Here is a 25,655-nt window from a genome sequence, read left to right as displayed (position 1 = left end):
GGACATTGGGGAAGGTATGTGCTATGGTGAGGACGGTGATGTGTGTAAACCTGGCGATTCACAGACCTGTACCCCTGGAGCTAATAATACATTATATGTTAATAAAAAAATTAAAAATTAAAAAACAGCAGGGATGCTTATTTGTGTTATGTTTCCTTCTGGCAGGTAGATACAGATGATAAGGACTTAAGGCAGAGCCACCAGGTGAAAGGAGCTTAGAGAAGAGCTGCCCACTGACCACAAACACCAGCCTTATACTGTAACATGACCAGAAATAAACTTTATTGTGTTAAGACCCTTAAGAAACTCAAGTTTATTCATTATACTAGCTAGCTTTGCTCTTCCTAATACTGACCTTGAGAAAAAAATGCCACTTCTCAGGACAGCAGTTTGTTCATTTTATAAAATTAGGTGGTCAAACAAAATCTTTAGTGATACTACAATAATTAATCCTGCCTTATTTTGATGGTATATGAACAAATATGCGCTCATGCTGATGTCTTCCCACCTTCCATAAATTTATCATTAACTATACACACTCAGGATTCAAATGGAATTGCTTATTCTTTTATCCAAGAATGTTCAAAATTGAAACACATTTTCTGCCTTACCTGTGTAGTAGGGCACTGTAGGTTTACCACCACGGAAGGACTGGTACAGCTGAACAAGTTAAAGTAAAACAAAATGGTCTTGTTCCTGTTAAGAAAACAGCATAAAATAATCTTTTTAGTGACTGTGGAAATAGTCTATATCATTTCAGACCCTGTACACCTTTAATATAATGACCTTAAAAATTTGGCTTCATTTTCCCCAGATAGCTACAATATAGTCCACAAATCCCCTTTAAGCTGCTTAACATTCAAAACTTTTTGTAATAATAAAAAATCGAAATAATGAAGTTGTCCATCAACAGTAGATTAGTTATAGAATTTTATGTCCACAAAGAAGACTATATTACCATTGAAAATAATATTGAAGAAAATGTTTAACAGATGGGTAAATTCACAATACATTAATTTTAGGAAGCAGGTCACTAAAAAGTATTAAAAAATAATTAGATTTTAGTTTTTCAAAAACAGATAAAACATATGTAGAAACAAATTAATATATATGAATAGCAGGATAATATGTTTAGTTAATTTTTGTACCTTTATGGATTTTCTAAAATAAAGGTATCACTTTGGTAAACTTAAAAAAGATAAATAAATTCAGTGAGATGTTCTGTTTGAAATTGTGGGCAGTAGCATAATAATGAGGCAGGGTGATATTCACTATCACTAGCATTGAGTGGAGTAGTAATCTGCCATTTAGCAATCCATGATTCTCTTTTGAATCTCAATTTCATCTGTACAATGGGTTATAATACCAGCCCTACTAACTTCACAGTTGTGTTAGAAGGACATAAGAGAATATGTAGTGAACTCAAGACAAGTGGCTATCCAACTCCAATATCTATTTCTAAAATTTGAAGTCTTTGTTGAAAATCATGATTCCTGACTCTTCCTCAACCCTTGAGAGCCAAATCTCAGAATTTTGGAATTCACATTTTTTCCCCTTTTCTCCCCAGTAGATTTATTTTTCTAATTATTTTTATGTAAATTCAAATAGCCAACATATAGTATATCATTAGTTTCAGATGTAGAGTTCAATAATTCATCAGTTGTAACACCCAGTGCTCATCACAACATGGGCCCTCCCTAATGCCCAATACCTAGTTAGGGTATTGGGCATTACCCCCCTTCCCTCCAGCAACCCTCAGTTTGTTTCCTATAGCTTAGAGTCTCTCATAGTTTTTCTCCCTCTGATTACTTCCCATTCAGTTTTCCTTCACTTCCTCTATGATCCTCTATGCTATTTCTTATATTCCACATATGAGTGAAACCATATAATTGTCTTTTCTCTTACTTCGCTCAGCCTAACACCCTCCAGTTCCAACACATCATGTAAATGGTGGTATTCATCCTTTCTGATGGCTGAGTAATATTCCCGTGTGTGTGTGTGTGTGTGTGTGTGTGTGTGCATGCGTGCGTGTGTGCATGTGTGTGTATACACATCTTTTTTTATCCATTCATCTGTCAATGGACATTCTCAGCTCTTTCCATAGTTCAGCTATTGTGGACTTCTATAAAATTGGGGTACATGTCCCCTTCAGATCACTATATTTGTATCTCTGGGGTAAATACCTAGTAGTGCAATTGCTGGGTCTCAGATAGATCTATTTTTAACTTCTTGAGGAACATCCATACTGTTTTCCAGAGTGGCTATACCAGCATGCATTCCCACCAACAGTGTAAGAGGGTCCCCCTTTCTCCACATCCTTGACAACATTTGTTGTTTCCTGACTTAATTTTAGCCATTCTGAGTGTGACCCAGTATGTGTGAGGTAGTATCTCATTGTGGTTTTGATTTGTTATTCTCTGATGCCAAATCATGTTGAACACTTTTTCATGTGTCTGTTGGCTATTTGTAGGTCTTCTTTGGAGAAATGTCTGTTCAGTCTTCTGCCCATTTCTTGATGGATTATTTGTTCTTTGGGTGTTGAGTTTGATAAGTTCTTTATAGATCTTGGATACTAGCCCTTTATCTGATTTGTCATTTGCAAATTGATTTGCAAATCAATTATTTGATTTGTCATTTACAAATATCTATATTACTTAATATTAATGTAGTATACCACACTGATTGATTTGCAGATGTTGAAACACCCTTGCAGCCCAGGAATAAATCTCTCTTGGTCTTGGTGACCAAGACCTATTAATGTACTGTTGGATCCTATGGGCTAGTATCTTGGTGAATATTTTGGCATCTGTGTTCATCAGGGACATGTCTGTAATTCTTTTCAGTGGGGTCTTTGGTTTTGGGATCAGGGTAATACTGACCTCATGGAATTTGGAAGTTGTCTTCCCATTTCTGTTTTTTGAAAAAGCTTCAGAATAATGGGTATTAATTCTTCTTTAAATGCTTGGTAGAATTCCCCTGGGAAGCCGTCTGGCCCTGGCCTCTTGTTTGTTGGGAGACTTTTTTATTAGTGCTTCAATTTCCTTACTAGTTATGGGTCTGCTCATGTTTTCAGTTTCTTCCTGGTTCAGTTTTGGTAGTTTATACATCTCTAGGAATACACCCATTTCTTCCAGGTTTCCTATTTTGTTGGTGTATTGTTGTTCATAATATGTTCTTATAATTGTCTATTTCCTTGGCATTGGTCATGATTTCTCCTCTTTCATTCATGATTTTATTAAGTTGGGCTTTTTTTTTTCCTTTTTGATAAGTCTGGCTAGGGGTTTATCAATCTTATTAATTCTTTCAAAAAACCAGCTTCTATTTTCATTGATCTGTTCTACTGCTCCTTTGGTTTTAATTTGATTGATTTCTGTTCTAATCTTTATTATTTCTCATCTCTGGCTAGATTTAGGCTCTATTTGCTGTTCTTTCTCCAGCTCCTTTAGGTGTAAGGTTAGCTTGTGTATTTCATACTTTTCTAATTTCTTGAGAAAGGCTTGTATTGCTATGTACTTCCTCTCTTTGGACCACCTTTGCAGTATCCCAACGATTTTGAACAGGGTTGTTTTGTTTGTTTTAATTTTCATTTGTTTCCATGAATTTTTAAAATTCTTTCATTTCCTGGTTGACCCATGCATTTTTGATAGGATGTACTTTAACCTCCAAGTATTTGAGTTCCTTCCAAATTTCCTCTTGTGATTGAATTCAAGTTTCAAAGCCCTGTGGCTTAAAAATATGCAAGGAATAATCTCAATCTTTCATTGCCTGTTGAGACCTGATTTGTGACCCAATATGTGATCTATTCTGGAGAATGTTCCATGTGCCCTCAGAAAGAATGTGTATTCTGTTGCTTTAGGATGGAATGCTCTGTATATATCTGTGAAGTCCATCTGGTCCAGTGTGTCATTCAAAGCCCTTGTTTCCTTTTTGATCTGCTTAGATGATCTGTGGGGTGTTAAAATCCCCTACTATTATTGTATTATTATCAATGTGTTTAATTTTGTTATTAATTGGTTGATAGAATTGGCTGCTCACATGTTGGGCACATAAATATTTATAATTATTAGATCTTCTTGTTGGATAGACATTTTAAGTATGATATGGTATCCCTCTTCATCCCTTACTACAGTCTTTGGTTTAAAATCTAGTTTGTCTAACATTAGGATTGAAACCCTAGCTTTCTTTTGATGTCCATTAGCATAATGAATTGTTCACTCTCTTTCAGTCTGGAGGGGTCTTCAGGTCTAAAATGAGTCTCCTACAGACAGCATATCAATGGGTTTTGCTTTTTTATTCAGTCTAATACCCTGTGTTTTTTGATTGGAGCATTTAGCCCATTTACATTCAGAGTAACTATTGAAATATATGAATTTAGTGCCATTGTATTACCTGTAAAATCACTGCTTCTGTGTATTGTCTCTGTTCCTTTCTGGTCAATGTTAATTCTGGGCTCTCTCTTCACTTGAGAGGTCCCTTCTAATATTTCTTACAGGCCTGGTTTAATGATCACAAATTCTTTTAGTTTCTGTTTGTCCTAGAAGCTCTTTAGCTATCCTTCCATTCTGAATGACAGCCTTGCTGGATAAAGTATTCTTGGCTTTATATTTGTCTCATTTATTACCCTGAACATATCATGTCAGCCCTTTCTAGCCTGCCTGATATCTGTGGATAAGTTTTTTGGGGGTGTAATGTTTCTATCCTAGTAGGTTAAGGACCTCTTGTCTCAAGCTGCTTTCAAGATTTTCTCTTTATCTCTGAAATTTGCAAGCTTCACAGTTATTTGTCAGGGTGCTGATCTATATTTATTGATTTTAAGGGAGATTCTCTGTGCCTCGTGGACGTGAATGCCTATATCCTTCCCCAAATTAGAGATGTTCTCAGCTATAATTTGCTCAAAGATACCTACCTTCTGCCCCTCTCTTTCTTCTTCCTCTAGAACACCAATAATTCTAATCCTGTCTTGCTTTATATTATCACTGATCTCTTGAATCTTGCCCTCATGGTCCAGTATTTGGTTATCTCTCTTTTGCTCAGTTTCTTTATTCTCCAAAATTTTATCTTCTATATCACTTATTCTCTCTTATGCCTTATTTATCCTAGCAGAAAGAGCCTCCATTGTTGATTGCATCTCAGCATCAACCTTTTTAATTTCAATCTGATTAGGTCTTAATTCTTTTATTTCTCCAGAAAGGGATTTTCTTGTGTCTTCTGTGCTTTTTTAAAGCCCAACTAGTGTCCTTATAATCATTGTTCTTAATTCCAGCTCTGACATTTTACCAATATCCATATTTATTAAGTCTACTACAGTGATTACTTCTTGTTCTTTTTTTCTGGGATTTTTTCCTTCTGCTCATTTTGTCTAGAGAAAAAAATAGATGAACAAGAGAACAAAAAAGAAATAAAAAATAAAAATATCAACCATGACCCCCGTAAAATATACACTAGGCAAATCAGAAGAGATTAAAAACCAAAAAAGAAAAGAAAAAAAGGTGGGAGTAGAGACTATAATCAAACAGGTAGAACAGGATGCTACCCTTGGTCCTGGATATACTTTTGTCTGTTTGTTAGAAGACACTTGATCCCAAAACTGTAAAGGAAGGAAGGAAGGAAGGAAAGAAGGAAGAAAGAACACACACACACACACACACACACACACACAAAATTGAATACAGTGAAAGGAAGCCAGAAATGAAGAATATATCTATAAAATGTATATGTAAAAATGAAAATTGAAAAAAGACATAAGGAGTTGATAAAAGAAGCTAGTTGAAAAGGAAAAACAGAGAAAGGGCTGGCAAGATGTATTCAGGGCACTAAATGAGAAGAACATGCAGCCAAGAATACTTTATCAGCAAGACTGACATTCAAAATGGATGAAGAGATAAACAGCTTCCAAGACCAGCAAGATTTAAGAGAGTATGTGACCACCAAGCCGACACTGCAGGAAATATTAAGGGGGGTTCTATAAAAGAGGAAAAATTCCAAGAATATCATTGAACAGAAATATATGGAGACAATCTATAGAAACAAAGACTTCACAGGTAACATGATGTCAATAAAAACGTATCTCTCAATAATCACTCTCAATGTGAATGGCCTAAATGAGCCCATAAAATGACACAGGGTTGCAGATTGGATAAAACGACAGGACCCATCCATATGTTGTCTACAAGAGACCCATTTCGAACCTAAGGATACATCCAGCCTGAAAGTGAAGGGATGGAGAAGTGTCTTTCATGCCAATGGGCCTCAAAAGAAGGCTGGGGTAGCGATTCTCATATCAGGTAAATTAGATTTTAAACTAAAGACTCAACTCAGAGATACAGAAGGACACTTCATCATTCTTAAAGGGGCTATCCACCAAGAAGATCTAACAATTGTAAATATTTATGCCCCCAATATGGGAATAGCCATACTGCATAGGACAACTGTTAATCAAGATAAAGAGTCATATTGATATGAATACATTAATAGTAGGAGATCTTAACACGCCACTCTCATTAATAGACAGATCATCCAAGTAGAAAATCAATAAAGAAACAAGAGCATTGAATGACACATTGGACCAGATGGACCTCATAGATAGATACAGAACATTCCACCCTAAAACAACAGAATACTCATTCCTCTCGAGAGCACATGGAACCTTCTCCAGAATAGACCATGTACTGGTACCATGTACCATGTACAAATCAGGGCTCAACCAATACCAAAGGATTGAGATTATTCACTGCATATTCTCAGATCACAGGGCTTTGAAACTGGAGCTCAACCACAAGGAAAAGTTTGGAAGGAACTCAAATACCTGGAAGCTAAAGACCACCTTGCTTAAGAATGCATGGATCAACCAGGAGATCAAAGAAGAACTTAAACAATTCATGGAAACCAATGAGAATGAAGACACTTTGGTCCAAACCCTATGGGACACAGCAAAGGCAGTCCTAAGGGGGAAATACATAGCCATCCAAGCCTCCCTCAAAAAAATTGAAAAATCCAGAATACACCAGCTGTCTCTATACCTTAAAGAACTGGAGAATCAACAACAAATTAAGCCAACTCCACATACAAGAAGGGAAATAATCAAGATTAGAGCAGAGATCAATGAGATAGAAACTAGAGATACAGTAGAACGCATCAATGGAACTAGAAGCTGGTTTTTTGAAAGAATCAATTAGATCGATAAATCATTGGCCAAATTAATCCAAAAGAAAAGAGAGAAGGCCCAAATTAATAAAATTATGAATGAAAAGGGAGAGATCACAACCAACACCAAGGAGATAGAAACAATCATCAAAAGGTATTATCAACAGTTATATGCCAATAAGTTAAGCAACCTAGATGAAATGGATGCATTCCTGGAAAACTATAAACTCCCAAAATTGAACCAGGAAGAAATTGAAAACCTTGATATACCGATATCTAGTAACGAGATTGAAGCAGTGATCAAAAACCGCCCAAAAAACAAGAGCCCAGGACCTGAGGGATTCCCTGGGGAATTCTACCAAACTTTCAAAGAAATAACACCTATTCTCCTGAAGCTGTTTCAAAAAATTGAAGCAGAAGGACAATTTCCAGATTCTTTCTATGAAGCCAGGATTACACTGATCCCCAAACCAGGCAAAGACCCCACCAAAAAGGAGAATTTCAGACCAATATCACTGATGAATATGGATGCTAAGATTCTCAACAAGATCCTAGCTAATAGGATCCAACAGCACATTAAAAAAATTATCTACCATGACCAGGTGGGATTCATCCCTGGATTGCAAGGATGGTTCAACATTCGCAAATCAATCAATGTGATAGAACAAATCAATAGAGAAGAGAGAAGAACCACATGGTCCTCTCAATTGATGCAGAAAAAGCATTTGACAAAATCCAGCATCCGTTCCTGATTAAAACGCTTCAAAGTATAGGGATAGAGGGAACATTCCTCAACTTCATAAAATCTATCTATGAAAGACCCACAGCAAATATCCTCCTCAATGGGAAAAAGCTCACAGCCTTCCCGTTGAGATCAGGAACACAACAAAGATGCCCACTCTCACCACTCTTGTTCAACACAGTATTAGAAGTCCTAGCAGCAGCAATCAGACAACAAAGAGAAATAAAGGTATCCAAATTGGCAATGAAGAAGTCAAACTCTCTCTCTTCGCAGATGACATGATTCTTTATACGGAAAACCCAAAAGACTCCACCTCCAAACTACTAGAACTCATACAGCAATTCAGTAATGTGGCAGGATACAAAGTCAATGTACAGAAATCAGTTGCTTTCTTATACACTAAAAATGAAAATACAGAAAGGGAAATTAGAGAATTGATTCCATTTACTATAGCACCAAGAATGATAAGATACTTGGGAATAAATCAAACCAAAGAGGTAAAGGATCTGTACTCGAGGAACTATAGAACACTCATGAAAGAAATCAAAGAAGACACAAAAAGATGGAAGACCATTCCATGCTCTTGGATCGGGAGAATAAACATTGTTAAAATGTCTATACTGACTAGAGAAATCTATACTTTTAATGCCATTCCAATTAAAGTTCCACTGGTATTTTTCAAAGAGCTGGGGCAAATAATCCTAAAATTTGCATGGAATCAGAAGAGACCCCAAATTGCTAAGAAAATGTTGAAAAACAAAAACAAAACTGGTGACATCACATTGCCTGATTTCAAGCTTTACTACAAAGCTGTGATCACCAAGGCAGCACGGTACTGGCATAAAAACAGACACATAGACCAGTGAAACAGAGTAAAGAACGCAGATATGGACCCTCAACTCTATGGCCAAATAATCTTTGAGAAAGCAGGAAAAAATATACAGTGGAAAAAAGACACTCTCTTCAATAAATGATGCTGGGAAAATTGGACAGCTATATGTAGAAGAATGAAACTCGACCATTCTCTTACACCGTACACAAAGATAAACTCAAAATGGATAAAAGACCTCAATGTGAGGCAGGAATCCATCAGAATCCTAGAGGAGAACAAAAGCAGTAACTTCTTCAATATCAGCCACAACAACTTCTTTCAAGATATGTCTCCAAAGGCGAAGGAAACAAAAGCGAAAATGAACTTTTGGGACTTCATCAAGATCAAAAGCTTCTGCACAGCAAAGGAAACAGTCAACAAAACAAAGAGGCAATCCATGGAATTGAAGATATTTGCAAATGACAGTACAGACAAAGGCTGATATCCAGGATCTATAAAGAACTTCTCAAACTCAACACACACAAAACAGATAATCATGTCAATAAATGGGCAGAAGACATGAACAGACACTTCTCCAATGAAGACATACAAATGGCTAACGCACATGAAAAAATGTTCATCATCATTAGCCATCAGGGAGATTCAAATTAAAACCACATTGAGATACCACCTTACACCACTTAGAATGGCCAAAATTAGCAAGACAAGAAACAACATGTATTGGAGAGGATGTGGAGAAAGGGGAACCCTCTTACACTGTTGGTGGGAATGCAAATTGGTGCAGCCACTTTGGAGAACAGTGTGGAGATTCCTTAAGAAATTAAAAATAGAGCTCCCCTATGACCCTGCAATTGCACTACTGAGTATTTACCCTAAAGATACAGATGGAGTGAAAAGAAGGGCCATCTGTACCCCAATGTTTATAGCAGCAATGGCCACGGTCGCCAAACTGTGGAAAGAACCAAGATGCCCTTCAACAGATGAATGGATAAGGAAGATGTGGTCCATATACACTATGGAGTATTATGCCTCCATCAGAAAGGATGAATACCCAACTTTTGTAGCAACATGGATGGGACTGGAAGAGATTATGCTGAGTGAAATAAGTCAAGCAGAGAGAGTCAATTATCATATGGTTTCACTTATTTGTGGAGCATAAGAAATAACAGGAAGGACATGGAGAGATGGAGAGGAGAATGGAGTTGAAGGAAATTGGAGGCAGAGATGAACCATGAGAGACTTTGGACTCTGAAAAACAATCTGAGGGTTTTGAAGGGGTGGGGGGTGGGAGGTTGGGGGAGCCTGGTGGTGGGTATTATGGAGGGCACATATTGCATGGAGCACTGGGTGTGGTGCATAAACTGTGAATTCTGTTACACTGAGAAGAAATTAAAGAAAGGGAAAAACAGAAAAAAGAAAAAGAAAATTTTAAATTAAAAGATTAAGGAATTATAAGGAAAAACCCCCTCAAATTCTATATACTATTTTCCCCTACTACAGGAGTTTTTCAGTTCTGTGTGATCCAAAAACTTTGTATTCACCTGATATTCCTCCTGATCTTCCATGGGAGGAGCCTGCTGTGCTGATTCTCAGGTGTCTTTTCCTGGGCAGACTTACACCACCCCCTGTCAGGGGGCTGGGCTCAGTATAAGCTGCTCTGGGTTGCTCTAAGTGGCTTTTGTTCCTTGAAGGCTTTTCATGCCATTTTAGATGGAAAAAAAAAATGGTGGCAGCCCTATCTCCAGCCCCTGGGCTGAATGATTGTGGCCCCCACTCTTCAGCGTACTCTCAGGGAAAAGCAGGCAATCCCTTTTGTGTACATCAAACTCCAAAGACTCTTGCGGTGCTCACAGACTCCTGCAGTGCACCAGTCCTCCCAGGACTGGCCTCCCACCTGGCTGAGAGGCCACTCTGGGGCTTGCTAATAATAGCTGGCTTTCCTGCTCCAATGCTTGGGAACTCTGCTGCACTCAGGCACCCCCATTCTTTCTGTGACCCTGGGGATCCTGAGACCACACTGTCCTACCTAGCTTTCTGCCCCACTTCACCACCTGAGCATCTTTTAGGCAGAGATGTCACTCACCCGAGAAGACTTCCAAAAGTTCCAATTTTATGCTCTGCTGCTATATCACTTTCCAGTTGTCAGTTAACAGCGGCTCCCTCCCCCTACAGTTTTTCTTCCAATATAATGGCTAAAATTCACTTCTCCACACCTCCATACTTCTCTTTGCAGAAAGTGGCGATTTTCTATTTGTAGAATTGCAGCCATTCTTTTCTTAGATCACAGGCTGAGTTTTCAGGCATACAGAATGATTTGATAGATATCTAGTGGAATTCAAGGGACCAGATGAAACAAGGGCCCTACTGTTCTGCCATCTTCCCTCCACTTCCTTCCCAGATTTAGATACAAGTGGTTTATAAACCATACCTTGAGAAACACAGCCCTAAACATTCAAGCATTTGTTAAGTCCCCATTAATTAATGTGACTACATACACAGCACAATGTATAATAGATTGTTGACTCAGAATTGCCAAGTAGGATCCAAATGTAAACATAAAGAAAGCTCTCCACAATAAATGATGGCTAGATTCTTGCATTATTTCTACCCTCCTCCTCCCCTTGAATGGGTGAATTTTTTCCCAATTCCAAATTGCAGAGGGCTCTGAGAGAACCTCTCTTAAAGACTGAGGGTACATATAGGAAGGGCAGACCAGCATCTCATTTTCAATTGTACATCTCTTCTGTGGCAGACTTACTTTGTGCCCATTTTAGAAATGAGAAATGAAACCCAAAGAGACCACAGAGGGTTAGAAAAGCCAATGGCACAGAAAGAGGGCAGCCCTATAGCAGCCTCTTCTGGGAGGATGTAGAATCAATTAAATGGGCTTGTACTTCCCTGGTGACACCTCATCTGACACCAAGAGACAGGAGGTGCTGTCTTGCTGACATCAAGAGACAGAGATAGAGCTGAAGGGGTTTGGAGGGAGACAAGCCAGAGTTGATTTCTCAAACTGAAGTACTATTAATAAGGAGTTTCCCCCAGAGAATCACCATGAGAGAGCCAACTTTTAGATGCTTACTCCAAAGAAGTTGTCGATGTCTATTTAATCATGTCTTAACTGCAGTAGCAACAACCACATGGGACTAGGGCCATGGCCAGACACTCCTTCTCCTTCTGTCCCTCATAACACAATGAAAGAGCCAGAACCAAAAGAGAGTGAAGAGAAGCGAAACAGCAGACCAGGCTCTCTCTTCCTCTCTCAGTTCCCTTTCAGAGTTCAAACCTGAGCTGGGGGATTGGAAGAAGAGAGATTCAAAGTTTAAACTGGGCGACACTAAACTCTATAACAATAGAAAGGGTCTGGAAAAATACAGAATCTACCAGAGACATTGAAGTAAGAAGACAGACTTGAAAGAACTTTGTTCAAGGCAAGGATAGGGGAAAAATAAACCCATTTCATGTTTATAATCCTATCAAGTTCAGAGACCTCAAGAATATTGCCATCATCTTACACATAGTATGCACACAGGTACTTCATAACTCCATAAGAGCCAACTTTGCTCTTTCACCAAACAGCCCTATCATCTACACAGTCTTGTGGTACATGTGATTTGAATTTGCATCTATGCAAATAAATAATTGCATGTCATGCATCACTGGAGTTCCTTGGGAGTAATTAAAACTGTGAATGTAAATCCCTGTGTCAAGAGTCCCCTATAGGTAAAATTGATTTATAAACTGCAAAATGCTACATAAACTCAAGTTATTCACCAGATTATGCTATTGTCAAGGGTAAGGTTTATACCTCTTTCACCTTTATATCCCACTTTTCCAACACTTATCCTAGTACTTGGCACATTCTAGATATTTATTTATTTATTTTTAAGATTTTATTTATTTATTTGACAGAGATCACAAGTAGGCAGAGAAGCAGGCAGAGAGAAAGGAGGAAGCAGGCTCCCTGCTGAGCACAGAGTCCCATGCGGGGCTCGATCCCAGGACCCCAGGATCATGACCCGAGCCAAAGGCAGAGGCTTCAACCCACTGAGCCACCCAGGCGCCCCATTCTAGATATTTATTAAGTGTTGCTGAATGAATGAGAATAACTCCAGAGTAAGCTGTTGTTTCATCTTAGAAAACTCCTTTGACTCCCAGTACAAATCTACGTTCAACCCTGGTCTGTCTGATATCTTTAAACATCAGTGAACCTCATTGGGTGCCCCTGACTCTTGATTTCAGTTCAGTGTCATGATCTCAGGGTTTTGGGACAGAACCCCACATTGTGTTCTGTGCTCTTTCTTTGCAATTCCCCCCACCCATGTACTCTTTCTCTAAAATAAATCTTAAAAAAACAAAAACAAACTTCAGTGAACCTCAAATTCCTCAGGTGGAGCCTTGGGGATGGTGGTTGCAACTGAGAAATTCCATGGGAGTGAATGAGGGAGTAACTAACTTAAACTGTATTTCCATCAAGAAACAACAAAGTAAAATCAACTGCAAACTACTAGTTCAAAATGATGTACCATGCACTTAAGCCTTCTCTCCTCTTTCCTGAGACTCACAGAAATAAAAGAATGGAAGTACAAAAAGGAATAAACCTCACCACACCAGCTAAAGGTGGGAAAGACAGGATCTGTTCACAACTGTATGAGAGTTCAACAATTTCTTGAAGATGGAAAGCATATGAGAGTATGTTGAGTGATGAATGCACCACAGAAGGGTAGGGAAAGGGTGAGATACAACTTGCCTGTTAGAAATCATGAGATGCTGGAATCAGAGTTGAAAATGAAAAATGTGGCTGATCACAAAAGTAACTGAAGGTTTATATACAGAGTTATAGTACAAACCAGCACCTCTCTGTTTTTCCCATATCTTGGCACTTGGAATTCCAGCATCCAAGAAAAACATGCAAAATTGAGGCCTCCATTATGGAATTCCTCCATTATGGAACTTCTGGGGTTAGCAAAGGATTTTATGGAATTTGGTGTCCCAGCCTAGATGCCTTCATATTCTGGCATTTTCCCAAGCACATGCCTGACAGCCAGCTTCCCATCAGTTCATGCTGCAGTGAAATACAACAGCAAACGTGGCTTCATTACCTTCTACAGAGCAGAGGTCTCACAGGAAAACTGACTTACTAACATAGCTGTGGGACCAATTCACACAAGTGACTTATTTTTTTTTAAATAATAATGGGTAATCAAGTAGAATCAGAAATGTAAGGAGGAATCAGAATATGAAAGAGAAAGACTAAATTAAAAAAAACACAAAACTAAAACTGATGCTGAATGAAACAAAATAATTTAGTGCATAGGATGGACCTTGAAAGAAAATCCAGTATTTTCAAGGTAATTCAAGCAGACTGTCCATAAAATAAAAATATTATATCATTACAAAGGAACAAATAGAGGATAAAGCCTTTAAAGATAAAAAAATGAGGAAAATGGGGGAGTAGGAAGACCCTAAGCTCACCACATCCCATGGATACAACAAGAGAATACCCCCATCAGTATAAATAACCCAGAAAATGACCAAAAGATTGGCAGAACAGATTCTCCAAAGCTAAATGTAAAGAAGAGGTCACCCTGAAGGGGGTAGGAAGAACAGAGATACAGAGAAGAGTTAAACAGACCCACGGGACTGTCCCCAGAGGGACAATACAAGTAAACCAGGTATCCCAGGCATAGAGAATCTGCATGGAGAAGATAAACCACAGCAGCATTTGGCTTTGAAAACCAGACAGAATGAGTTTTGTGAGTTTTTACAGTCACTGGGGCTTAATACCTGGAACTTTAAAAGTCAGCAGGGTGGACTCTGGAAGAGCTGGGAGAGCCTGGAAGACAAGAGGAAATGGACTCCCCACCCTTAAAAAGATAGCACAACCAGCAGTCCCACTATGGTACAGTATAGAAGCAGCAGTTTGAAAAACACTTGGGATACACAGGATGGAGATTTGTTTACTAATCTGGGAGTGAAGGCTGGAAGGGCAGGGATTTGGGGGGATTTCACCAAGAACAAAAGAGGACAGGTGTCATTCCTCCCCTTACAATGCCCCTCAGCTTAGACACAGGGACACCTGTGTCTAACCAACATAGTGCCTTGATAACTTGTTAACTTGATAACCTCGCTTGCTAACACTGTACCCTGCCCTCGCAGTCTACAGCAGACATGCCTCTCCACAGCCAAGCCTTTATTCTAGGGCCACTCCTAAGCAGACCTGAGCAAAGCTTCCTGACACCGTACACCTCACCCCTGTGTTCTCCTGTGGACTTGTCCCCTCCAATACAACCATGGAGAGACCGTTCAAAGTCCTGCCATGAGCCTGGCAGTGTGCAAGCAGCCCTGAGAGATGCCAGCACAACTTCAAAGTGACTCCTACCCAGGGGAGAGGGGGTGATAACCACACATACCAGACCGAATTTGGCCACAAAGTTAGGATGGGCAGACATCTGGTCTGAATACTGGCCCTTCCCACCAACAAAAACTTCTCAAGGGACAGCAGAGAGAAAAGAACCCCACAGTTTGGTGCTACAGCATCTCTAGCAAACATTTAGTCTGACTCAATTCAAGTGCAAGATGGCTGCAGACTAGTCCACTAACACAGGGCACAACGCTGCCCACAAGGAGAGAGCCATTGCAGATAACTGGACTAAAGGCAAAAACAGCTCAGCCACCACAGCAGGGCACACCCAACATACATTCCTAAAGTGCCAGAGTTCTGGTAAACGGAGAACATTGCAGGGCAGGGAACTGCAGGACCTCCCCTTTATAAGGCCATTACTTTCAAGAGCAGGAAATATAGCTGACTTTCCCAACACATAAAAATAGACACAGAGTTCCACGAATTAAGGAGACAGATGAACTCGTTCCAAATAAGAGGACAAAATTATAGCAAGAGCACTAAATGTAATGAAATAATATATATACCTTCTCTTAAATGGAGAATTTAAAATAATGGACACAAAAATACTCAGTGGACTTGAGAAAAGAGTGGAGGAACTCAATGAGACCGTCAACAAAGAGACAGAAAACAAAAACAAACCAGAGATGAAGAAATAACAAAAATTAAAAAAAAAACTAAATGGAATAAATAGTGGACTAGAGGAGATGGAGAAAAAAATTAATGATCTGGAGGACAGACTAATAGAAAGCAATCAACCTGAATAGGTGAGAGAAAAATAATACAAAATGAAAAAGGACTTAGGGACCTCAGTGACACCATCCAGTCTATCTACATTTGCATTATACAGATCCTAGAAAGAGAAGAAAGAAAAAAGGGAGGTAGAAAATTTATCTGAAGAAATAATAGGTGAAAACTTCTCAAATCTGGGGAAGGAGACAGAAATCTAGATTCAAAACTCCCAGAGAACCCCCATCAAAATCAATCCAGGAAGGTCCACACCAAGATACATAGTAATTAAAATGGCAAAAAGTAGTGGTAAGGAGAGAATTTTAAAAGCAGCAAAAGAAAACAGGTGCATACAAGGAAAATCCCATAAGGCCATCAGCTGATTTTTCAGCAGAAATTTTGTAGGCCTGAAGAGGCTGGCATGATATATTCAAAATACTGAAAGAAAAAAACCTGCAACTAAGAATGCTCTATCCAGCAAGGCAATCAGATAGAATAGAAAGAAAAAAAGAATTTCCCAGACAAACAAAAATTAAAGGAATTCATGACCACTATACCAGCCCTACAAAAAATGTTAAAGGGGACTCTTTGAGTGGACAGGGAAAACCATAAGCAATGCCATTTACTGGACACTTTCTTACACCACACACAAAAATAAAAATGGATTAAAGACCTAAATGTGAGATAGGAAACCAGCAAAATCCTCTTTGATGATAACCTCCTTGACATCAGTTGTAGCAGCTTCTTACTAGACCTGTCACTGGAGGCAAGGAAAACAAAAGCAAAAATGAACTATTGGGACTTTATCAAGATAAAAATCTTCTGCACAGCAAAGGAAACAACAAAACTATAAGGCATCAATAAAATGGAGGAAGATATTAGCAAATGACACGTCTGATAAAGTGTTGGTATCTAAAATCTAAAAAGAACTTATCAAACTCAACACTCAGAAAACAAATAATCCAGTTAAAAAATGGGCTGAAGACAAGATCAGACATTTTTCCAAAGAAGACTTCCAGATGGCCAACAGACACATGAAAAGTTGCTCAATATCACTGCTCATCAGAAAAATGCAAATAAAACTACAGTGAGATATCACCACATTCCTGTCAGAATGGCTAAAAATAACAACACAGGAAACAACAAATGTTGGCAAAGATGTGGAGAAAGGGACACACTCTTACACTGTTGGTAGGAATGCACACTGGTGGAGCCACTCTGGAAAACAGTGTGGAGGCTCCTCAGAAAGTTAAAAATAGAATAGTCTATGTCCCAGCCATGGTACAGACTTTCACCCAAAAGATACAAAAATACTCATTTGAAGGGATACATGCATCCCAATGTTTATAGCAGCACTATCAACAATAGTCCAACTGTGGAAAGAGCCGAAATGCTCCTCAACTGATGAATGGATAAAGAATATTTGGGGTGTGTGTACACACACACACACACACACACACACACACACAGGAATATTACTCAGCCATTAAAAAGAATGAAATCTTGCCATTTGAAACAAATGATGAAACTAGAGAGCATTATGCTAAGTGAAATAAGTCAGTAAGAGAAAGAAAAATACTATGAGTTCAGTCCTATGTGGAATTTAAGAAACAAAACATGAACAGAAGGGGGAAAAGAGAGGTAACCCATAAAACCAACTCTTAACTATAGAGAACAAACTGAGGGTTGCTGGAGAGGAGATGGGTGGGGGGATGGGTTAAATGGGCACTGGTTGTGAGCAGCATTGGGTATTATAGAAAGTGATGAATCACTAAACTACACCTGAAATTAACATTACATTGTATGTTAACGAACTGAAATTTAAATAAAAATGTGAAACCAAAAAAAAAAAAAAAAGAAAAGAAAAAAAAAAGAAATTAATCCAGGAAGTCCAAGGTATGAATAACAGAATTCCAAAGAGACAACCAATAAAATGGAAAAAATGAAAACAGCAAAGAAATAATTGAAGAAAATTTTCCAGGGCTAATAAGAATCCTAGTTTTCCAGAATTAACAGACTCAGGACTGAACAAAAAGAATTTAAGAAGAGAAAAAGTTCTATGTCACATTGTGGGATTTCAAAACACTAAGGATAAAGAAATGATTTTAAATATCTTTTCCAAAAGGAAAAATGTCACCACAAAGTATGTGAATCAGACTGGCATTAGCCATACTGGACTCCAAAAACACTGAAAAAAATGTCTTCAAATCTCTGACAAAAATTGTCTTTCAAAGGAGAAGTGAGTTGGGGAAAGTCGGAGGGGGAGACAAACCATGAGAGACTGTGGACTCTGAGAAACAAACTGAGGATTTTGAAGGGGAGGGGGGTAGGGGGTTGGGTGAGGCTGGTGGTGGGTATTAGAGGGCAGGTATTGCATGGAGCACTGGGTGTAGTGCATAAACCATGAATGCTGGAACACTGGAAAGAAATAAAATAAAATAAAATAAAATAAAATAAAATGAAAAAAAAAGAGTACAAATCTTTCAGTAGGCCATCAATCAACTATAAAGAGAAAAAAGTATTTCTAGGGACTTGGGAAATATACTTCCTGTGCTTTCTTTTCCTAGGAAGATGGAAAATGTTCTCCATCAAAACAAGGGTGTCAGCAAGGAATATAAATTGGCAAACAGGAAACAGTACATGGGACATGTACATACTTTAACAAGTGTCTGTTGTTTATCCAAAATTAAAATTTAAGTGGGCATTCTGTGTTTTTGATCACTAAATCTGGCAACTCTAGAATCAGGATCCAATCTAATGGGATAAACAGGTCCCCAAATTAAAGTTATGCAGTAGATCTAAAATTTACCAGGTCCTGAGTGAAACAAAAGGACAGAGGTTCTACAGGGTTGTCTTCAGAAAAAAGGGACCTCTGAAAAATGGGGTGATTGGGTAGCAAAACTTGTGGTCCTGATAAAGGTTGTTCATTAAAATACTTCACATAATACCTTCTAGTTCCATCCATTTTATTGCAAATGGCAAGATTTCATTCCTTTTTAATGGCTAATATTCCATTATGTTTATATGCCACAGAACAAGTGAACACATGAATACAACAAAAGAGCAACAGACTCATAAATACAGAGAATAAACTGGTGGTTACCAGAGGGATAGGAGCAGAGAGATAAGCAAAATAGGCAGATGAGGATTAAAAGGTACATACTTCCAATTATAAAATAAATAGGTCACAGGGATGAGAAGCACAGCATAGGGAATAGAGTCAATAATACTGTAATAACTTTCTCTGAAGACAGATAGTAACTACCCTTGACATGGTAAGCATATGGAAATGTATACAGTTGCTGAATCACTACTTTGCACACCCGAAACATTATGTCAACATTTTTACATATAATTACATATTATATTACATAAAAGGTAACACTATAAGTCAACTATAGGCCAGTTAAAAAATTTTTAAGGAAAAAAACTTGTTGGCAAACAAAATATAATTAAGAATGTTAATATCCTATGTTAAAGCAAACTAAAATGTGGGATGATACTAAGCCACTAATAAAGCAAAAGATTTGACTTTGATATGGCCTGGTATTGAATGAAGTTTACAGAGTTATAACACAGTCAAAGTCTTTTGCTTCTAACTTCTAAAATCAACCTACCAGTGGAACAAGAAAGGTTCTGTTAAAGTTGCAGAACTGAACATCATAACAAATTTATTTACGAAAAGGTAAATATAGAAAGTGGAAGGGGAAGGGAGAGAAGGGTAGCAGGATAATATCCTCCTTTTATATAAAGAGGAATCACAACACTGACAAAAGTTAATGGAACAAGAAATAGAGGTGTTAGTATACTATTTAAAGTCACAGAAGTAACCTTATGAAAATCTAAAGATAATAATCTAACTGCAAACAAGGGAGGAGGGAGGGATCAGGTGAAGATCCTGAATTAAATCTTCATTTTTCATAGCAGGCTGGCAATGAATACTTTTTTTAATGCATACTTTCTAACATTAATAAAGCACAGAACAAAAGAGTAAGCATATTACTTAAAGTTATGCAAAAAACCACCAGAGAACTAAGGCCAGTGTTACAGACTGAATGCCTGTGTCTAAGCACAAATTCATATGCTGAAATCCTAACCCCCAGTGTGATAATCCTAGGAAGTAGAACTTTTGGGAGGTGAATGGGTCATGTGGGTGGAGCCCCCACGAACAGGATTAGTGCTCTTAGACTCCAGAGAGCTCTCTAGCCCCTTCCTCCATTTGAAGATGCAGAGAGAGGACTTCCGTCTGCACACTGGGGAACAGGCCCTCACCAAGAGCCTGACTACATTGGCACCCTGATCTTGGACTTCCAGTCCCTAGAACTGTAAGAAATGAATTTCTGTCATTCACAAGCCAACCAGTCTATCGTATTTTGTTATAGCAGCCTGAATTCACTAAGTGAACCAGAGAAAGAAGAGAGGGTCTCTGGAATGAAATTGTCAGTAAGGAGTCATAGGACAGGAGACCATTGCTTTTATTGCCTTTATAAGCTTTTCATTAATATTCAGTTTATCTTTACATGTATATATTATACCTATTATATCAATATAGATTTTTAAAATTAAATCAAGTAATACATCTGGGCTTGTAGTGTGTTCCAACAAATTGGTGAGAATTTCTTGCTATTTTAGGAGAGGTTCTTCAGTAAACTGAAGACAAGTTTTCTTGCTTGACTTAGATGCCAAAACTTAAACGGAAGAGTTTTGGCCTCTTAATCTTACCTGTGTCTCTAACTGAATCACATACTAGGGATGGTATTTCCCTCTGATTTGGTAACTGTGCTGCGTCCATGTTCAAAACACCTCTATAAGCTGAAGTTTTTGTAGTAGCCAGAAGGTGGCATCAAAATCAATTGAGTGGAAATCCCAAAGAACAGGAACATATGCAAGTCAGGAATAACTTCCCTGAAACTCAATAGACAGAGAAAGTTACATCAACTGAGCACTCTGTTTTCCTTTGAGGTCTCTGTCTTATCTGTTTCAACATTTTAGAAAACTCTGGTGCTTCTCCAAGAGTCCTTTTGGTTAGGCATGGATAAACAAAACACAAAATGGCCAAACTACATCCCAAATATTATCATGCCATTTCTAAACATGAAATTTAAGCTTAGTTATAAGGAAGGTCTTTGAGAGCTGAAAATCTAAAAGTTGTTGGAAGTACATCATGACACTAACTCTGTTATAATCTAACAAGAATTTCCTGGACTGTTTCGTTTGGGGTTCTTAAACTAATTACACATCCTAACATAGATGCATTTCATTTTACAACAGAAATGTGTGTGTGTGTGTGTGTGTGTGTGTGTGTGTGTGTGTGTGTGTGTGTGTGTTATTTTAATGATATTTTACCAGTTTATGTTCAAGGTTTTTAGGACTGGTAAATATGCAACACTTTATCATAGGACTGTACTAATAATTTATTTAATTAATCTCTATTGATGGACATGTAAGCTGTTCCCACTTTATTACTACTATTTCATAGTACCTGTATCACTGTAACATTAGGAAATTTTATGCAAATTTCCACTAGATAAGTTTCTAGGAGGAAAACTGCCGAATCAGGAAGAACATACAAATTGGACGAGTATTTCGGAGAAGCCACTTTTAGACAACAGGCTTGAGCAATGGAAACTTGATCAAGGTAGAAGGGCCCAAAGTGACCCTGGCTGAATGAATACAACAGGCCCATCAGGGGACCCACCTCAAAAGGTCCATAGGTTAGAGATAACCCATGGGCCACTTACAACCAGCCACAGTTACCAAAACAGGGAAGTTCATGTTTCCAAACCTCCTCACCTTCCCCCTTTAAAAACAGCCCCCACCCACTACCTTCCTTGCAGATCACCTCTCCTCTACTCTCTGGCCTGCAGCTCCCTTGAGGTGTATTCAATAAACAGCAGGGGGAGGGGCAGAAGGAGACGGAGAAGAAGGCTCCCCACTGATCAGGGAGCCTGATGCAAGGCTCCATCCCAAGACCTGCAGATCATGACCTGAGCCAAAGGCAGATGCCGAAACATCTGAGCCACCCAAGCACCCCTGCCTCAGGTGAATTCTTGCTACTGCCAGTGCCACTGGCTTCCACCTGATAGTAGCCCCACATTTGGTGCCTCCCATTCCATCTCATGAGAGGGAGACACCACATTTAGATACCATGGTTTTGATAAATATTGTATTTCATTTCATATATTATATTTCATTACCATAGTAGAAAATGAGATGCCTTTTCCCCCCTTACTCTGTTTAGCACTGTAAAATTTTAATGTTTTAAATCTGACAACCTAATAAACAAAAAAAGTATTAATTTGCATTTCTTTAACTATGGTTGAACAGTGTCTCGTATGATTATTAGCCATTATGTTATTTTCTGACTTTTGCCAGCATTGATACTGACATAATTCTATAAACATACCTCTATGTTTTCTTCTGTTACTTCTTTCATTGTATATTTTATGTACAAAATCTTCAGTGTTTCAGTATTCATTTTGGTGTAAGGTAGGAGATAAATATCTAATTTTTGAATAGTATTTCCATTAATCCAGTACCATTTAACAATTCATCTTTGTTACTGATTCAAAATCCCACCTTTATCACATTCCAAATTTATATTTATAAATGTATTTACTTATTTCTGCCTATTTCTATGATAATTCCACACTGTTTAAGTGATTGAAATCTGACATTCTCATAAATATTTTAACTTACGATTAAAAACTAACCATCATTTAAACATCCTTCATAAATTTTCATATTAATATACATTTATTATAAGAATTAAAACAATTGAGAAGCTTAAAACTATAAATTTATTATGTATTATGTAATTATTACATAATAGTTATGGTATCAGAAATCAGTGGGGAAAACATATTGCTCAACCAACTACCAACTATTCTCAGATAATTGCATCTGCAGTTAGAAAAAATTTGGATTCCTACTTCAGTCTATTTACAAAAAAGAAATTCCAAGTAGATTAGAAATTTAAATATAAAATTAAGGGAACCACAATAATACTAGAGAAATAAAGGTGAATGTTATTTTCAAGAGTAGGAAAGCAGTTCTAGTCATGACACAAAATCCAGAAACTAATCAGTTGCTTTCTTATATACTAGCAATGTAACTGTACAAAGAGAAATTAGAGAATCAATTCCACTTACAATAGCACCAAAAACCATCAGATACCTTGGAATAAACCTCGCCAAAGAGGTAAAGGATCTATACTCTAGGAGAATACTCATGAAAGAAATTGAAGACACAAAAAGACAGAAAAACGTTCCATGCTCGTGGATCAGAAAAATAAACATTATTAACATGTCTGCTGCCTAGAGCAATCTATACTTTCAATGCTATCCCAATCAAAATAACAATGGCAATTTTTCAGAATGCTGGAACAAACAATCCTAAAATGTGTATGGAACCAGAAAAGACCCCAAATTGCCAAAGAAATGCTGAAAAAGAGAAACAAAGCTGGGGGCATCACATTGCCTGATTTCAAGCTATATTACAAAGCTGTGATCACCAAGACAGTATGGTATGGGCACAAAAACAGACACATAGACCAATGGAACAGAATAGAGAGCCCAGATATGGACTATCACCTCTATGGTCAAATAATCTTTGAAAAAGCAGAAAAAATATCCAATGGGAAAAAGACAGTCTCTTCAATAAATGGTGCTGGGAAAATTGAACAGCTATATACAGAAGACTGAAACTCAACCATTCTCTTACACTCTACACAAAGATAAACTCTAAATAGATGAAAGACCTCAATGTGAGACAGGAATCCATCAAAATCCTTGAGGAGAGCACACGCAGCAACCTCTTCAACCTTGGCTGCAGCAACTTCTTGCAAGACTCTTCTCCAAAGGGAAGGGAAACAAAGGCAAAAATGAACTATTAGGACTTCATCAAGACAAAAACCTTCTGCGCAGCAAAAGAAACAGTCAGCAAAACTAAAAGGTAACCTACAGAATAGGAGAAGATATTTGCAAATGACACTACAGAGAAAGGGCTGATACCTAAGATCTATAAAGATCTTCTCAAACTCAATACCCCCCCCAAAAAAAACAAAACAAATAATCAAGTCAAAAAATGGGCAGAAGACATGAACAGACACTTCTCCAAAAAAGACATAAAATTGGCTAACAGACACATGAAAAAGTGCTCACTATCCTTAGCCATCAGGGAAATTCAAATCAAAACCACACTGAGATACTACCTTACACCAGTTAGGATGGCAAAAATCAACAAAACAAGAAACAACAAAGGTTGGAGACATTGTGGAGAAAGGGGAACCCTCTTACACTGTTGGTGGGAATGCAAGTTGGTGCAGCCACTTGGGAAAACAGTGTGAAATTTCCTTGAAAAATTAAAAATAGAACTATACCCTATGACCTGGCAATTGCACTACTGTGTATTTACCCCGAAGATACAGATATAGTGAAAAGAAGTGTCACATGCACCTCAGTGTTCATAGCAGCAATGTCCACAATAGCTAAATTGTGGAAAGAGCTTAGATGCCTTTCAACAGATGAATGGATAAAGAAGATGCAGTCCATATACACGATGGAATATTAGTCAGCCATCAGAAAGGATGAATACCCAACTTTTGCATCAACATGGATGGGACTGGAGGAGATTATACTGAGTGAAATAAGTTAAACAGAGAAAGTCAATTATCATATGGTTTCACTTACTTGTGGAACATAAGGAATAACATGGAGGCCATTAGGAGAAGGAAGGGAAAAATGAAGGGAGAGAAATCAGAGCAGGAGACAAACCATGAGAGACTATGTACTCTGGGAAACAAACTGGGAGTTTTAGAAGGGAGGGTGTTGAGGGGATGGGTGAGCTGGGTGATGGGTACTAATGAGGGCACAGATTGCATGGAGTACAGGGTGTTATATGCAAACAATTTATCATGGAACACTACATCAAAAACTAATGATGTACTACTGTATGGTGACCAACATAACAATAAAAAAAATCTAAAAACTATAAAGGAAAAAATCAACAGAATAACCTCCTAAAAACATAAACATAATTTTTAATGGCTCCATTACATTAGAGGCATCATAATTTATCATCATCCACACATTGCTGGATATCTGTAGAGTTTCCAATATATTGTTGTTATAAATCATATGTTAATGAACATGTCTGTGTTACACTAGGATTGTCTTTGAACGATCTTTAGGTGCTGCAATTTGTAGTATCCCATTTTTGTTGGAAATAAGTAGGTCATTGGCTTAGATCTAGAAAACTTACTGTTACACAGATCCTTTTTAAAATAGCCTATTTTAAGAACTAGAGATTTAGACATTTGTATGATTTTTTTTTTTTTTTTACACCATCTGGTGCTTTCTTTGTCCTTCATAGTGTAAAAGTTTTTTGGCAATGTCTAAGATTTTCTGAGTTACTGAGGTTAAAATAAGAATTACTGCTCTAGGGGCGCCTGGGTGGCTCAGTGGGTTAAGCCGCTGCCTTCGGCTCAGGTCATGATCCCAGGTCCTGGGTTCGAGCCCCGCATCGGGCTCTCTGCTCGGCAGGGAGCCTGCTTCCTCCTCTCTCTCTGCCTGCCTCTCTGCTTACTTGTGATTTCTCTCTGTCAAATAAATAAATAAAATCTTTAAAAAAAAAAAAAAAAAAGAATTACTGCTCTAGATGAGGATTTAGTCCAGTCTCCAATGGGCAACGAGGAGATTTTGTAGGAGTTCGCTCCTCTGTCATAAACTCAATCTGATATGATTAAGGATTTGATCCTCACCCACCCTGCTGCCCAAATTTCTAGTTTCTCTCGATCATCTGTAATA

General features: G+C 38.0%; 1 protein-coding gene across 5 annotated transcripts in view; it reads right to left on the bottom strand.

The window, feature by feature from the left end:
• Nucleotides 1–25,655, bottom strand: part of SLC44A5 (solute carrier family 44 member 5) — a 405,375-nt gene that overhangs the window by 77,956 nt on the left and 301,764 nt on the right. For 4 of the 5 annotated variants that reach the window (XM_047728191.1, XM_047728193.1, XM_047728192.1 and 1 more), the window contains one exon: nucleotides 612–696. In XM_047728191.1, the coding sequence (XP_047584147.1) occupies nucleotides 612–696 (85 nt within the window). Of the gene's footprint in view, nucleotides 1–611; nucleotides 697–20,571; nucleotides 20,614–25,655 lie in introns of those variants that run through there. The other variant, XM_047728195.1, reaches the window with a different exon arrangement.

The sequence above is a fragment of the Lutra lutra genome, chromosome 4 (assembly GCF_902655055.1).
Source record: "Lutra lutra chromosome 4, mLutLut1.2, whole genome shotgun sequence".
In the NCBI taxonomy this organism is placed as follows: domain Eukaryota; kingdom Metazoa; phylum Chordata; class Mammalia; order Carnivora; family Mustelidae; genus Lutra; species Lutra lutra.
Note: the sequence above shows the minus strand (reverse complement) of the source record. Positions and strands in the feature narration are given on the sequence as shown.